Source organism: Glandiceps talaboti, chromosome 5 (genome assembly GCF_964340395.1).
Source record: "Glandiceps talaboti chromosome 5, keGlaTala1.1, whole genome shotgun sequence".
NCBI lineage: Eukaryota > Metazoa > Hemichordata > Enteropneusta > Spengelidae > Glandiceps > Glandiceps talaboti.
The window spans coordinates 11,645,416-11,661,695 of record NC_135553.1 but is presented as its reverse complement, the minus strand read 5'-3'; the positions used below and the strand labels follow the sequence as shown (position 1 = coordinate 11,661,695).

General features: G+C 34.1%; 2 protein-coding genes across 2 annotated transcripts in view; one reads left to right on the top strand and one right to left on the bottom strand.

Annotated features, from left to right (window-relative positions):
• The window catches only part of LOC144435698 (intraflagellar transport protein 140 homolog), a 49,737-nt gene extending 46,270 nt beyond the window's left edge, over positions 1–3,467 (bottom strand). Inside the window, exon 1 of the mRNA XM_078124305.1 lies at positions 3,125–3,467. The gene's annotated coding sequence lies outside the window, so the exon portion shown is untranslated. The remainder of the gene's footprint in view (positions 1–3,124) is intronic.
• Positions 3,468–3,710: 243 nt separating this feature from the next.
• LOC144435350 (peroxisomal 2,4-dienoyl-CoA reductase [(3E)-enoyl-CoA-producing]-like) lies at positions 3,711–16,045 on the top strand. Its single transcript, XM_078123946.1, has 9 exons — positions 3,711–3,784; positions 5,138–5,206; positions 5,926–5,977; positions 6,539–6,604; positions 7,590–7,659; positions 8,423–8,547; positions 9,425–9,518; positions 9,996–10,100; positions 15,647–16,045. Exons 1-9 carry the CDS (start codon positions 3,711–3,713, stop codon positions 15,844–15,846), a joined length of 855 nt encoding a protein of 284 aa, XP_077980072.1. The 3' UTR covers positions 15,847–16,045.
• The last annotated feature ends 235 nt before the right edge of the window (positions 16,046–16,280 follow it).

Here is a 16,280-nt window from a genome sequence, read left to right as displayed (position 1 = left end):
TGTGAGGTTTGGACATGCTCTCATCACAGAAGAATTAATGATTAAAGTAAGTTAAAAAAAAATCAAAATATTACAAGATGTTGAAGACACTACACTGTAAGTAGGTGTCCTTCATTTGTTCATGTATAGTAATAGTATAAATGTATCTACATACTTTGATAAGAACTTAGAAGTTAGATATCTGTATGTTCAATGTACATCTTATACACCGAACCTCATTATACTTGTGGGTGGCTGTAAAATATATACTGCCATATGTATGATATATAGTACTGTATTACCCCATGACATACACTATAAAATAACACTGGTTTCAAATATCTTTATTTTTCTATCTTACAATCAATACAATATAGGTTGTGCACTTCATCATCATGCATATATCAAATGACAGTATGAATGGAATATCTGAATGTTGCCAGTTTGGGTATTACTGCTGCTATTTGTTTCTCAATGCCTTGGACAATATTTGAACCCCTGCAGTGCCCAATTCATTGCACCACATTGTATAACTGAGGACCTGGAAGGGCAGACATTCTTATGTGAAGGATTTAATCCTGCTTTTAGTGACAATTTGAGTTTTATGCTCCCTAGAGAGTAACTGTAACTGTTTGTACCGTTATATGTCTGTGCCAGGGGTAAAAATTGCAGTCAAAAAGTGTTTTTTATAACGTTTGGGAACCATACTAACAGAAAGGGGAATTGGGTAAAACTGCAATAGTTTGCCTAGACATATAGTGTACCATAATTTGGTGAGCCACCTGGATCAATGACTGGAACTTAGATTTTATCAAGACTATTTAAAACTCTTAAATAGTGAAAACACTGGGAAAGAATTAAATTTTGTAATTACGCTATCTGACAGGCTGTTCGCCAATGTGTATTTGTAGTTTTGTTTCAAGCAAGTGAAGAAACAAAGATACAAAGAAATAATCAAACAAACAAACAAACAAATAAACAAACAACCCCAGTCATGTCATGTCATAAATACACAGCAGTAATATCAGAAATCAATTTCTGACTTTCATGGTGTTCAGACACCTCAGGCTCATGAGTCATTTTCATTGCGTAAATGGTAATGGAATTCATATACGGTATGAAAATTAGATTGTAGACACTAGGCACAAATTTAAATGTAAATTGCTTATTCAATAAATTGATCCATAGTTAGGTGGATGACTTTGCTTTTCTTTGCATACCAACAGCGCCCTCTATAGTCCACTAAGACTTTATTGCTATCTCACCTCCACACTGTTACTGCATACTTTCTCCTGGTAGAAAGTGACAATTGCGGGAACGTGATCGAAAAACAATATACGGGAATGTAGTGGTTTTTAACATCTCAAAGCAACCAAGTTTTGGTTCAACTTCTCTAGATACAAAATCAATACAGAAAAATAGTACTTCAAAGTGTATCAACTCCTAAACTGTACTGAGATGAGAGAATTGATCTGATATTGTATGATCTGATTATGAATACATGTATGGTATTTGTGTTCTTCAGGTATTATTTCATATACCACAATCTGGACATCTACAGAGGTCATGTCCTCAGATATCACATCGGATTTCTACATTCTACATCAATATAATATCAATTAATGAACTAATATTTTCATCATTAGGCACAAAGAAAGAACACTTCTTAAATATAGTATAATAACATTCAAGCTATTAGCTAAATGTCACACAATGCCACACAAGCTCACTAAATGAACTTTGTTTGTTTAGGTGGGAGGGGGTCTGCACCAATGTGATTGCTGAACTTTGTTGTTGCACTTCTGATCAAATTTCAGAAACTTTCATGCCTTCAATAATTGCAGGTTTTACATTTACTACTAAGAAGTTAATAATATATTATAAGATGCTTTTTCAAATCTTTTACAAAATTTTTTCTCCTCATTATTTGAATTTGTCACTTATTTTCATTCAGGAAGCCTTCCAGCTGTTAGCAAAATTAAACTTGTACAATAATGATACATTTGTTTAGTCTATGACATATGGTACAAATTTTCTAATGTAATTAACACGATCCTTTTCTAGAGGTGCTATCTTTTGTTCTGGAAGCAATTGTATACTGGGAGACCATATTCATACATGTATCAACCAGAAAAGTCAAGATAAAATCCTGATTTCTGTTGTAAATCTCAACCATGATCAAAAAATAAATCTCCCAATATTGGAGTGCAAATATTCCATTGAGAAATGTGATGAGTTAGTATTACTGTATACTAGTGATGCAAAAATGTTTACATGGTCCACATAAATTTTTGCCTCACTACACTGTAACACATCACATTTCCCAATGGGACAGTTGCACTCCATCAGGAGCAGTGTGCCCTTTTACGCACCACTGACACACACAATTTCTAGTGACACACCAAAATTTGGTGTTCTTCTATCTTTTACTGTATGTGGTGACGCACAAGAAATGCTAGTTTTTATCATACCGACACACACATCAGAGCTAGAGGGCACACAGTCACTGGTTGGGAGGATTGATTCTTTGGTCATGCAATATGATATATAAATTCATGATATTTTATGTGTATATTCTAGAATGAATTCTTGTTATACCCTCCTCTACTGAACAGAACATTGCTCTGGAAATCGGCGCTATAGAAATTTGATTGATTTATTGATTGATAATATATTTACATCATCATCTTCCTCATCATCATGTTTTACTATTTATAAAGGTCAAAGACCTGCCCAAAGATCAGTTTGGTTGCTGAAAGTGTTAGTCTACGACATGCCATGACAAATTATTATTGTTACAGTTGGTCCAAAAATGACACTTTTTCAGGGTCCTGATGACATTGACACTTACATGTAAAATTCATACTCATTCTATTTACACGTATCGAAATGTCCATGTTGTTACCTGTTGATGGATATGACTGGATAACATAATAAAGGGACAAACACAAGGTACAGAACTTTTGTCGTGTCCCTAAATACAATTGAGGAGACATAGTTGTAGTGTATATTAATTAATGTTATATACAGTTATACTACATGAGCAAGGGACGCGGAGAAATATGCGAGATCGTCAGATCTGTGATTGTCAAACTCAAGCCAAGGAACATTTTATAAAACAAACGAGAAAAAAATGAAAACCTACCTCAAAAACTTAACAATCGAGACCAATTCAACCGCTTCTTCTTTCCGAATCTAAAAGCAACTTCGGATAGAATATAGTACGCTTTCACGAGTACTGGTTTTAGTTTGAAGTAAACAACTACCTGTTCGATGACAGATAGACAGGCAAATGAAATGGGATAGACTTTAAATTTACCAAAACAACAACAATATTTGCTTGACGACAACACAAATTCGCGGAAACGTTTATCTTAAGATGTCTCCGCTGTTTTGAAACTTCTGCAGCTTGTCGGCGAAATCTCTCTTCTCTAGTGACAGACAAGACTAAACATTTTATCAGTTATTCATGTTGTATATTGGTTACCGCTGTCCACCATTTTGAACCTGACGAAAAAATTTCGGATGTCCCGGATGTGTCCTCTCCGACATACTTTTTTAAACAGAAATTTATTCCTTCATATTTTCAGCTTAGTTAAAAGTAATTGAAAACTACAATATTAGAATTATTTTATAAAATTATTAGAATAATTCTTATAATTCTAGCGTGTACAATTTAATAAAAATTGTAATTGAAAGGTAATCTGCTGAACGAGGATATACATTTAATTATGGCGACGAACACTGACCCGGACACTCAGCTCATTGAAGACTACGAGCCGTTCTTCAGACAGGACTTACTGAAGTAAGCTCTTTATGTTATTGCAACTGTGTTGTTGTAAAGTCTCAGTGGAACATACATAAATTTGGAAAAATCTGAGCATATTCGCAGTAGGAGATTTTTGTATGGGGTAGCCGAACTTTTCTGACCTTTGACCCCAGTGGTGGAGGGTAAATCTGATTCTGCAGCCTTTTTAGTATATTTCATATAAGATGCAAGGCTTTGCAGGATATGCCCTTTTGTTTGCATTGTTTCTATTAATGAAAGTAGCTATATATATGTTCCAGAGTAATTCACAAATAAAGGCAGGCATAATTAACAGCATCTTCCCCAGGTCCTGTGTAAATTGTAATCTAATCTGATAAATATCAAAAATGTGTACAAGACAAAAGGCAAAGTTAGTCAAATGCAATGTTAGTGCAAAAATAACTTTAGCAGTAATTTCTCACAAATTGCAAAGAAAACTACTTAGTCATTAATCTTTTTCAAATAATAGTAACAATTATATTATAATTTATTCAAGCAATTCTTCCAATTATTACATAAAGAATATAACACCACCAGTAACTATAGTATATTTCACTTTCAATGATTTTCCAATGCAACTCATTTTTAGTTGAATACAATTTATACTCCTTTTTCTGATTAATTACATGTCAACAAAGTTGGATGGAGGTTATGTTTCCACCCCTTTTTATTTGTTTGTTTGTTTGTTGTCATAATTTGTTTATTTGTGTGTCTCTCTTGTTGATCATTTGCTTGATATGTTAGCATGATGTCTTGAAAAATTATGGATATTTTTAGATGAATTTTTATGGAAAGATTACTTTTGAGACTTCACTGTTTTGTAACTATATTTTTTGGTGGTGATGAAGCTGGGTTGTAGTTTCCTTTCTCCAATGTCTATGGTTGTGGTGAAGATTTTAACATATTTCCTCAGTGATAGAAGCCATGACATTTAACTAGCACTAGAGGGCACTGTTTCAGTTCTTTTGTTTTTGTTTTTGTATACAGTTTCTGGTTTATTTTATTAGGAACTAATTTGAGTTTGATCTTCTGTTTGAGTCTGTAAATACCCAGACATGTTTGGTTTATTTTAAGGTTACTAATGAACAGTTCTAAATCACACATGTCTGTATTCTTGTGATCAAGATAGTGTAAACATTTGATGTCTCAAAACAGTACTGCACGTTCATGGAACTCTAAATAAACTAGTTTTCAGAGCTGCCTCTCTACGAGACTATAATTAAACCAACGTCCATTCAATAGCTGATCACTGTTGTATCAACATGTTGCGACAATAGTTTGTGGCTTTCATAGAACGACTCAACTACCAGGATAATACTAATATAACACGTCTGTATTCTTGCTCTACAGGGACAAAGTGGCTCTGATTACAGGTGGTGCAACAGGTATTGGTTTCACCATTGCAGAAATTTTTATGAGGTACAGTAAATAATTATTTTAATACCTTTATATTGTAATTTTTGTTTCTGGAAAAAGATGAATAAATGAAATGTTTTTACTTTACCACGTACTTTATCCGTATTATTAGCTAAAATTTTGTTGTTTGTATGCTACTTTATATACTTAATATGGTACAAATGTAAATGGTAAATCTGAAACAAAAGTAATGTTTCGATCTGTCTACTACAGGCCTAATCTGATTAAAATCTGATGTGGTGAAAGCAGCTAGATGCCTTTTGTACCTCTATTTCCATAATTTTTGTGTTGTTTGTTTTGTTCCGGGTGATCACCACCATACCGGAACAAAACAAACAACACAAAACGATTGAAATAGAAGTAAATAAAGACATCTAGCCGCTTTCACCACATCAGAATTTGATCTTGCAAATTGTAGTAGATGGTCCTCAGATGGATTGAAACATTTCATTCATTTCTACTTTACTATTAATTCTTGGAACCATAAACAATATATTCTCCATTATGAATTTATTATTATGTTTAATATATACATCATATTTACATAACAATGTCTGAAAAACTGTGTATAATAGTAAGTGCATTCTTTATGTTATGATAATTATCTTTAATTGTGATTATCCAATTCATAACAAATTTTATAATGTTATATAAATAAGAAAATCATGGCGTCATTTATTATATGCCCTTTTTACATTTCTGTTTTTAATTTCTAAATGAAGACACGGCTGTAACACCATTATTGCCAGTCGTAAAATTGAAAAATTACAAAAGGTAAGTTTTCTTTAAATAAGTTTAAATTTGTGTATTTTCCAAAATTAATAGATTATCAAAATTAGAAACTATGGTGAATCAAAATACTGCAAAAAAAAAAAAAAAAAAAAAAAAATGACTGAAATTTAACATCATGTCCTGAAGTATATTTAATAAGCTTGTTCATATAACAATGGATTAGTACACATCTCAGAAATAAAAGAAATTCCTAACTGTTTGCTGTTGATTTGTTAAGACAAAAATCATGGGACACATGCAAATTTTTGAAATAGAGGTCAAAATAATAATGAAAATGAACCTATTTTAGAATTCAAAATGGCCACCAAATACTGTGTTATCTGTATGGAAAAATAGTAAGATTTTCTTAAAAACAAGATTGTGAACCCCAATTTGTTTTTAGTTAAACAAGAACAAGCTTTCGTATGCCAAAGTGTGGAGTTCAAGTTGAATAACTTCCAATTTTTAGGCAAATATTGGTTGCCAAGGCATTTTCTACCTGTAGTGTAATAAATTGTGACTTTGTCTCGATTCTGACTCATGGTTCACCTTCTGTTTATCAAGGCTGCCAAAGCATTGGAAGGTGGCACTGGAAAGAAATGTTTGACAGTTGTAATGGATGTCAGAAAGGTGTGTTGTACATTTACCTAATCTCATAATTAACATAAAGAAAACAATTACAAATATTTTTAGTGTGCATAAATTTGATTTGTTCCTATCATGCATGTGTTTCTCACTTTGACTACATCATTTGAGATAGACTCTCTTACAGCCCTCGAAGCTTCGCTTTACTAAAATTAAAGCTAAACGAATGATTTTGTATGTACCGATGCCAGCTAATTAACCGTACTCGAGTATCCTTGTACTGTGCGCCCTCATCGACCATGAAAGAGATAACCATTCGTTGACGTTTGACTGCGACGCTCCGTGTTACCCGAGGCTTCGCAAAAAAATACGGAGCGTCGCAGTCACACGTCAACGACAGATATCTCTATAGGTGGTCGATGAGGGCGCACAGTACAAGGTTGTTCGAGTACGATCATGGAATACGTTATGTAGATGGTATCGGTTACATACAAAATAATTCATTTAGCGTCAATTTTAGTAAAGCGAAGCTCCGAGGACTGTGTGAGAGTCTACATTTGAGAAAAAAAGAAAATATACTAACTTAAGGTAATATTTCTCATACTTTGAAACTGCACTGGCTGTAACTTAAGTATTCTTTTTCCAATCAATCAATCAAACAACCAACTATATGTACATTCAAAGGAAATTGTTCGAACACCAATAACCAGACATTGTACATGTTAATTACATGTCATTTTTATCCATAAGTAGTTACATGTTGAAATTGTGTTTGTGTTAGGGTGCTGATTTTAATGTACGGACCCAAAAATCAATTTGACAGGATTTATTGTACCGTATACACAATAACAAAATATTTATGTCTGTTACCTAGTCCATTGTGTTTTTACAACAAATGCCAGAACAAGTAGAAAATGACAAAGAAATACTTGAATTCCATGATATGTAAAGACTTAGTATGCAATGTTAAATTGTGTGATGAATAGGAAAGCTAATACTGACAAATTATTGACATTTGATTTAATTTCAGCCAAATGAAGTAGTTAGTGGTGTTCAGAAAGCAATGAGTGAATTTGGTAAAATAGATATCCTAGTCAATAGTAAGTATAAAGAAATAGTTGTATGTTCCTAGTAGAGAGTGGGGATGTGTGTGTGTGTGTGTGTGTGTGTGTGTGTGTGTGTGTGTGTGTGTGTGTGTGTGCGTGCTGGCGCGTGCGTGCGTGCGTACATGTATGTGTGTGCGTGTGTGTGTGTGTGCGCTCGTGCATGAGTGCGTGTGTGTATGCATGCATGCGTGTGTGTATGTGTGGTAAAGTTTTCATAGAAAAGAAAGTGCAAATTACAAATTACATCACCATTTTACATTTACACTTGAAAAGGGTTGATTTATGAATCACCGAGAAAAACTTTGCCTTTATGTTTTACAAAAAATGATCATTGGCATGTCATATGATAACATTTTTGATTAAAAGTGCTTTTACATTTGTACATGTATTGTATATGAATTTCTGACCAGTTTTTACAGAAGCAGAATTTTGTTTTCAGCAATTGTGTTTTCAATCTCAATTTATATTAATTCTTCCATAGTAAGCATACTAACAAAATCGTATGAAAAAATATGTCTACTGAGTAGTCACAAAGTCAAAACATTTCTTCGAGGTGAATCCAACGTTTTTCCTGACATTATGTGAGCATCATCAGGGGTGTACCCTGATGTACATCTTTACGATGACAAGACATCAGCAAAAATTTGAGGTTCCCTTCCAAGAAACTTTTTGACTTTGTGAATAGAAATTTTCATTTGATACTATGAACCGAACATTCCTTCTCAATTTACAAAATCTTGTGTTCTCAATTTGTCAGATGCTGCTGGTAACTTTCTGTGTCCTGCTAGTAGTTTGTCATTCAATGCATTCAAAACTGTGATTGAAATTGACACTATGGGAACATTTAATGTGACTAAAGCTGTCTATGAACAGTGTATGAAGGTAATATTACTCATCAATAAGCTTGATAGTCTGTAAGGTACAACGTGTAGTACATTGCCTATCAGCTGGTACCCAGTGAAGAATGATTATTAGGTCTGAATGACATGATGTATCTTACAGTCTAAAATCTTGGAAAAAACGAAAAATCCCAAACTTTTCATTTAACGGCAGGTGTGGAAACAAACAGTAATAATACTAATATAAGTGAAGTATTAAATCCATGAATTTCAATCATGTCTGCTGCGAAGTATAGTACATCAGCAATGACGATGATATGATATAATATACACGTTCTAAAAAGTTGTGGAGACCCTTATCATGTAGCCACCTCTACAAGTAATATCACGGATAGATTTGTAATGTCAGGAATGAGGAAGGATATCTTGTGAATTCACTCTGTTTACTCAGCCTTAGATGTTAAATGAGAATAAATGTGATGGTTTTATTTACTTCACTTATCAGTATTGAGTTGACATTGGTCGAACTTAGGCAGAAGTGATGTATGGCCCTTGAATAGCATCTTCCATTGAATGCATTGTTGACTGTTTCTATTGTTATATGTAATTGTATACAATACAAGTAGTCAACAATACATTTAATGGAAGTTCTCTATCAAAGCCTATACTTTACTTACACTTAATTTCAGATCGATGCCAAATCAATGAAAACAAAGCATTTTATCTCTTTTAACATCCAAATATTTTATTAAACAAAAGTGAATTCACAAGGTATCCTTTCCCTCTAAAGGAATCCATCAACATTAATATCATACTAAGGTTTTATCAGTTTGTGGTATGTACATTTTGTGCAGTATTTTCACACAAGTGAGATAGACACAACTTTAATAGTACCATGTATCTTATCTTGTCTATTCTAGGACCATGGTGGTTCCATCATCAATATCAGTGCAACTTTACATTACAGAGGGACAGTACTTCAAACCCATGCAGGTGCTGCTAAAGCAGCAATCGGTATGATTTCAGTATCTGTGTTTTACCAAGTATTCATTTCTGTACTGGTATGACCAAGTGTAGCACATATACCGTAGGCCTATCAGCATCATGTTAGAGGGTCTAACCCTGTTCCCATGACTACTATAACTCCATAGCTTGAATACAAATGTGTATCTATTGTAGAGTCAGGCCAATGTTCTACATGCATCATTATATAGTTAATATGCAAAATCATACTTTCAAGTTGTTCAATGTGTTTATCCAAAATAAATATTTTTAAACTGCATGGAAAGTTTTTGCTTCTACCTAAGGCTATATTTTGAATAAAATACTTATTTATATTTTTAGGACAATACATACTATTTTGTGTTTTTGAGAGCCAGCTAACTGTACAGTGCCTCTGAACTAAAAACTGGGGTTTTAATAAATTGATTGATTGATTTCAAAATCTACAAATCTGTAATAATCTGGTGATCGTATTACCATCTTCAATAGATGCAATGACTAGGTCCCTGGCAGTGGAATGGGGTGGTCAGGGTATAAGAATCAACTGTATTGCACCAGGACCTATTGATAACACTGAAGGTGTCAGAAGACTTGGTAAGTACAACATTTTAACACTTTACAGACAGTTGGAAATTATAGAGTGTAGACAGATGCCATTATTGAATACTATGGAAAATGAGCCATCGGCAAACTAAGACAGACACAAACTAAAACTATTGTTAAATTGCATGTGGTAGTTTATACACAAGTAGGTGATAGTGGACTGTGGTGTGTTTTGTTTGGTATAGTCACCCTGTGATCAAAATATTGTAAAAACTAAGAAAAGCTTACCATCAGACATGCTTCCCTACAGTGAGTGTAACTACATCAGCATCCATCCAGTGATAACTTCTATCAACATATTGCAATAATAGTCTTAGTTTGTGTCTGAGTTAGCTATCCGATAGTTTATCTGCCATTGTTGTATCTTCAGGCATCTTTGTAAATTCCCGGTGGCTATACTCAGAAAATGTTTTCACGATTTTTGTTAGTTTCAACTTTTCTAAGTTGTTGTAGTTTCTGAAGCATAATTATGTGATCACTAAGTCGGGATTACCCAGATTCTGTCTGCTAGTGAGGGCTTTCACTTCCACCCACATTCACAGAGTCATGACTAATAAATACCATAGTAAAATCTAGTGCTGACCATGATGGAAAGTGCATCATGGGAGAAGGGTTTGGGAAGTGAAAGCTGCCAGTGGCTGAGTCTAGGTAATCAAGACTAACAGTCACTGTGTTATCAACCCCTATCATCATTTCATCTCAATTACAAATTGTCGACAAGTGATGAAACTGTCTGGATCATTCATTTGTATTGTTAAAGGGGAACACTACTCCAGGAAATAAAATGTGTTTTCACAAACTTTGGGTTCTGGAGAGTCATGTCATGATTTCACATCACAATTTTCACGTGACAAACCAGTGCACACATTACCATCAATGACTACTAGATAGGTGATTTGATTTTTAACTTGAAGTTGAAGTTTCAGTGGTGTCTGTTGAAATTGACCATAATAGAAATGCAGTGAGTCATCAATTTCTATTCCGAGTGTCTTAAATTACGCATTAAATTCCTTTTAATCTCAGAGTATGGTATCTGCACAGTCACCACATATCAATGAAATGAGCACTTGTCTATTTCATGTGTTGTGTAAGAAATCTGCATAGCCAAGTTTTATGTTTAATTTAGCTTTGTGCAATCTGTGAAATGAGCTCTGGTATTGTAGATTGGCTTTGAGTTTTATAGAAATCTGCATTGGGTTATTTCTTTGATAACGTCATGTTAATGAAATCCATTTTTTGGGATTTTTTTTTTTAAATCTGCACTGTCTGTTTCCAAGTTGGTGTTGGGTCTATGAAATCTGTAAAGTCAGTTTCTTGGTTAACCTTTTATCCACATAACTCTCCATTGTGCTATTTGTCATTAATTTGACATCTGTTGCTCCTGCACTTGTATGTACATTTAGAAGTTCTGTTTCTGGTGTTGAATGTTGCTCCCAAGCAAGGCACTCACTGTATGCACCCGTTTGCTAACATTTTATTGACCATGATTGCTGATCTCCTGTGCTATGGGCAGTGTGTGAACTTAAGGGAAAATGACTACTGGTCATAAGGACCGACATGTAGCAAATACTGCTGGTCCTTAAGGAAAATTGCTGGTCCATACTCAATGCAGTTCACGTTCACGACCTATATTTATATACCCTCCATTTACAGATTAAATGATTTTGAACTTTAATATGATACAACATATCTTTAGATACACTAAAGTAAAAGAGAGTACAACGAATTGTTCACTATCCGCTATTATTTCATAAAATTTCCACTCACAGAGTCAACAAATATTAAATAACTTGGAAGTAAATTTTGATTCACTACCAAGTAATATATATTATCACATGAATCAAATTGAAAGCAATCAGACTACGCATTTTTCTTACTGTTTTTTTTAAGCTATCGTACTGAAGATATTTTACGAAGTGTACCTGCCTTCTTTATTAGTTAAAACGTCATTTTCAGAGTAGTTTATATGTTTTCCGTCAGTTTGTTTTGATCGTGGCCACACACGTGGGGAACTCCGGTAAATTGATCGGGAAACCCGCCACTATTTACCGGCTTTAATACCAGCCTTTAAAAAACAGTGTCTGTTTAAATTCGTCTTCTTCTTCGGAAGCTCATTGCTGCCTTCTAAATATCGCCACATACTTTATAAATACAACGTGGAACTATCTCAAACACGTTAAAAGTTTCATACACTTAGAACAGTAAACTTTACAACAATTACTATATCATGGTGGGAAAAGACGCATGAGCTGAATGCGCAAAATGGGTCTGAATGTCTAAGACGTTCTGATTAGTCAAGACACAAATAATTGGAGAAATTCGGTCAATCATGTGTTTGCTAACATAATTTCATAAAGTAAATGCTGTATGCTACGTCATATGATATGTAGACATGATATCAATATTGACAATAACACGTAGCGAGCTAGCTCTGTGTCGCTTGACTTGAACGAGATGATCTCGAGAGTAAAATAGGTAACACAAAATCAAATTCATGTAGGTGAAATTGGATATATCTTTGAATAAATGTTATTATTTACTCCAAATTTCAGTCGGTCATAAGGACCGATACGTTGTTGTAATTCTGAAAAACTGTCGGTCCAAACGGAAATCTGTTGGTCTCGGGCCGAAGGACCGGCGTTAATTTCGCACACTGGCTATGGGTCTCTTGTAAGGGTTTAGTTGTATATGTCATTCTTATTTCTCAAAAGTGGCACAAGCTTGAGTTGAATATAGTCTAGCTGCTAGATCTCTTGGGTACTTCTGCTAACTTTAAAACCAACCACAGGTTGCATAGTGCCAAGGCACTGTCTAGGGCTTGCCTAAGAGTTGGGCACTAGAGGTACTGTCGTCTTTCGATTGTTTGACAACCTTTCAAGTGCAGATCTGGGTCTTACTACAAGACTAGAGTTGATAGTCTTTTTTGAGAATACTCTGAGTTAGAAACTTCAGTAAATAGAATACTCTTAGTTGTAAAAAAATACCCTCCCCAAACAACAACAAAAACAAACAAACAACAACATACACATTCAGCTTGTGCCCCTTTAATTAAAAACATTTACTACACAATCTCCAGTCACACTCACTACTCAATCTCCAGTCACATCTACTCATTTACTCTTTCACAAATTTATCCTTCTGTTGATTCAGTGCACTTATAAAGTTAGTGATTCAGTCGTTTTATAAATTATTCAGTAAAAACTCTTGTCATTCATCTAGTCTTCGTCTTCCTTCATTCATTGCATACTAGCTGGACCTTTAGCAGAGGAGAGAGCTAAAAGCATACCACTTGGTCGACTTGGAACAAAACGAGAGATTGGAGATTGTGCTCTGTACTTGTCTTGTAATGCATCGGCGTATATAACAGGGTCTGTTATCATAGTAGATGGTGGTAGCTGGATGTCTTCAAGTAATTCAATGTATGAGGCACAAAAACGCATGGAAATGCTCACAGCCAAACTTTAACTGATACAGGTATAAAACCGCAGTGCTTTGGATTTCATTCCCATCAATCAGTTTTGAAATGAGTTTTAATGAATTGAAAGCTAGTCTACAATATGGAAAAATTGCAAGCAAATGATTCTTTTATCTCCCAGGCAATCTGATTAAAATCCGATGTAGATGTCAGCTAATCATTCATTGCTATTTTACCTTTGTTATTTTGCCTGAATTGACCTTCATAGTACATTTTAACCTGATTGCCTCCTCTACATAAACATGTACTACTAAGGTCAATTCAGGCAAAATAACGAAGGTAAAATAGCAATGAATGATTAGCCGACATCTACATAGGATTTTAATCAGATTGATCTCCCAGGGTGATTCTACGTGTAAATGTGTTCATTGGAAACAAGTAGAATCAGAATCAGAATCAGAGTCATAATCATAGTCAAAACCAGAATCACTTTTGTATGAAAGTATGTATTGTGAGGATATGGGAACAATTAATATAGGGATATTAAAAAGGAGTAATTTAATATTTGTAAACTGCCCTAGCTACAAAGAGTCAAAATGTTAAATTACTGATAACACGAATGAATCACAGCAAATGTAATGCATATTCACAAAGTATGTTTATCAATGGTCACGCTGTACAGAATACACAAAATGCTTACTGTACACTTGGCACATTTTCACCATACTGCAGTCTTGCTAGTTTTGACATCCAGAGGAATTCATACATGTCCTTGGCATATTGAGTCCAGTTGTGTCTTTATTGTTACATCTTTATATATGCTTGGTAATATGTTGCTTTTTTGCTTGACTGTCATTTTCTTCTTGGAGGCAAGACAGTGATGATATTGCTTATAATGTCTAATTTCCGTGCTTGGATCACAGTTTGCATTATTGTACCATTGACTTTTGATGCACAAAACTGTATAAAGTAAGGCATATTTCTTACACATAAAAATGTGTGAACGCTATTAGGACAGGAATATGAGTAAATAGATGGTTAAATTGATGATGTCTTCTATCCATACAACCTTTGGAAGAAGATGCTGTTTTGGGTATAGACCCTCATTCTCAAGCTATTATCCGTATTTGGTTAAAATAGCTTAATTTGCATCATGAAAATAAAAGACTTGCATTTTATCTGTTACTTTGTTCATGAAAACCCAGCCCATTCTCAGTTAATAAAATCAGAAAATGTATCAGGACTCACCATACACATTTTTGAAACAGAGATCAAAATGAATAACAATTAAGTCATTCTAGAATCCAATATGGCCACCGAATATTGTGTATAACTCGATGGGAAAAATTAAAGATTGCTAATTTCTTTCAAAGCAAAATGGGTGAACCCTCAAATTTCTTATACTATTTGAAAACAACAAACCTTTATGTGGAGACATTTGAATACTTTTGATTTTCATCAAAATTTACCCCTGATATGCATTCTACCTATACAAGTATGAAAGTATTGAATGTCACTACCTTAGTTCATAGGCTTTTTATTGATGGTTGACAAGACATGTGTCTAGAAGAAGAAGGGTTCATCATCATGGCCCTAAATTTACCTTTTTAGTCAACCAAAAGTGAGGCTATTGCAATGTGTGCTATGCATCTGTTAATAATATGTCACTTCTCAGACATGCAATAAGCAATCAAACCTTGCACAAAGGTGACATGTGATATTGGACATACACATGGTACTTTGTTCTGCATAGAAGATTGTATACATGTATACATAGCATAATATGCAAACTTAAAACAGTAACTTTCTGCTCTATCATTGCTGCCTTCTTAATTCATTCATCATTAGAATCCTTGCCATGTATGCTATTATGGTTCATATCTTTAAATTTCTGAGCTGATGTAAGGAAACTAATTATCCTGTAGTTTCCATTTCAATTTTTTGTTGTAAGAGGATAAAATGCAATGTCTTTTCTCCAAAATCAGATCACCGTGAGTGCCATATTTTGACAATTGCTACTTCACATTTTGTTTTGCTGTGTCCCTTTTTAGGAAAACGGTATCTTGTAATCCATCTCCTTTCATTTCATATGTAGCCATATTGATCTCTCATTCCATTATAGCTGGACTCATGCCTGACAAAGGAGCAAAAGCCATCCCCATTGGTCGATTAGGAACACGCAGGGAAGTCGGAGATTGTGCCTTGTTTTTAGGGAGTAATGTATCAGGAAATATAACAGGAACTGTTATTGTTACTGATGGTGGAGCTTGGCTTGGTGGCTCGTCTGAAAAAGGAGCTGGAATGAAACTTGCTAAACTGTAAATTCAATTCAATGCAGAAATATACCCTCTGTCTTTAGTAATTGAAAACTTGAGAAACTTTTTGTCGTGTAGGCAAATTGTTGGATAGTATTTTTACAATTTTGAATACCATTGAACTGAACACATGTATACACTGGATAAATAAAACAATCATCTTGATAAATTCTTGATAGTTATTAGAAACTATAGCTTGTACTACATTTGATTATACAATGTAGGTTCTATGTGCCATGGATAATAATTCTAGAGTAATTTTAACACCATTTAAATTGTGAGAAGGCACTACATAGGAACATGTTTTACTTTGACCACTAGCTTAATTGTAAGAAGCTAATGTAGTTCAATACAACCAAATTAATCTTAAGACAGTGTATTAAATGGTCACAATATTGGACTAAATGTTATTTTGGACCAAATAACACTAGACTGAAAGAT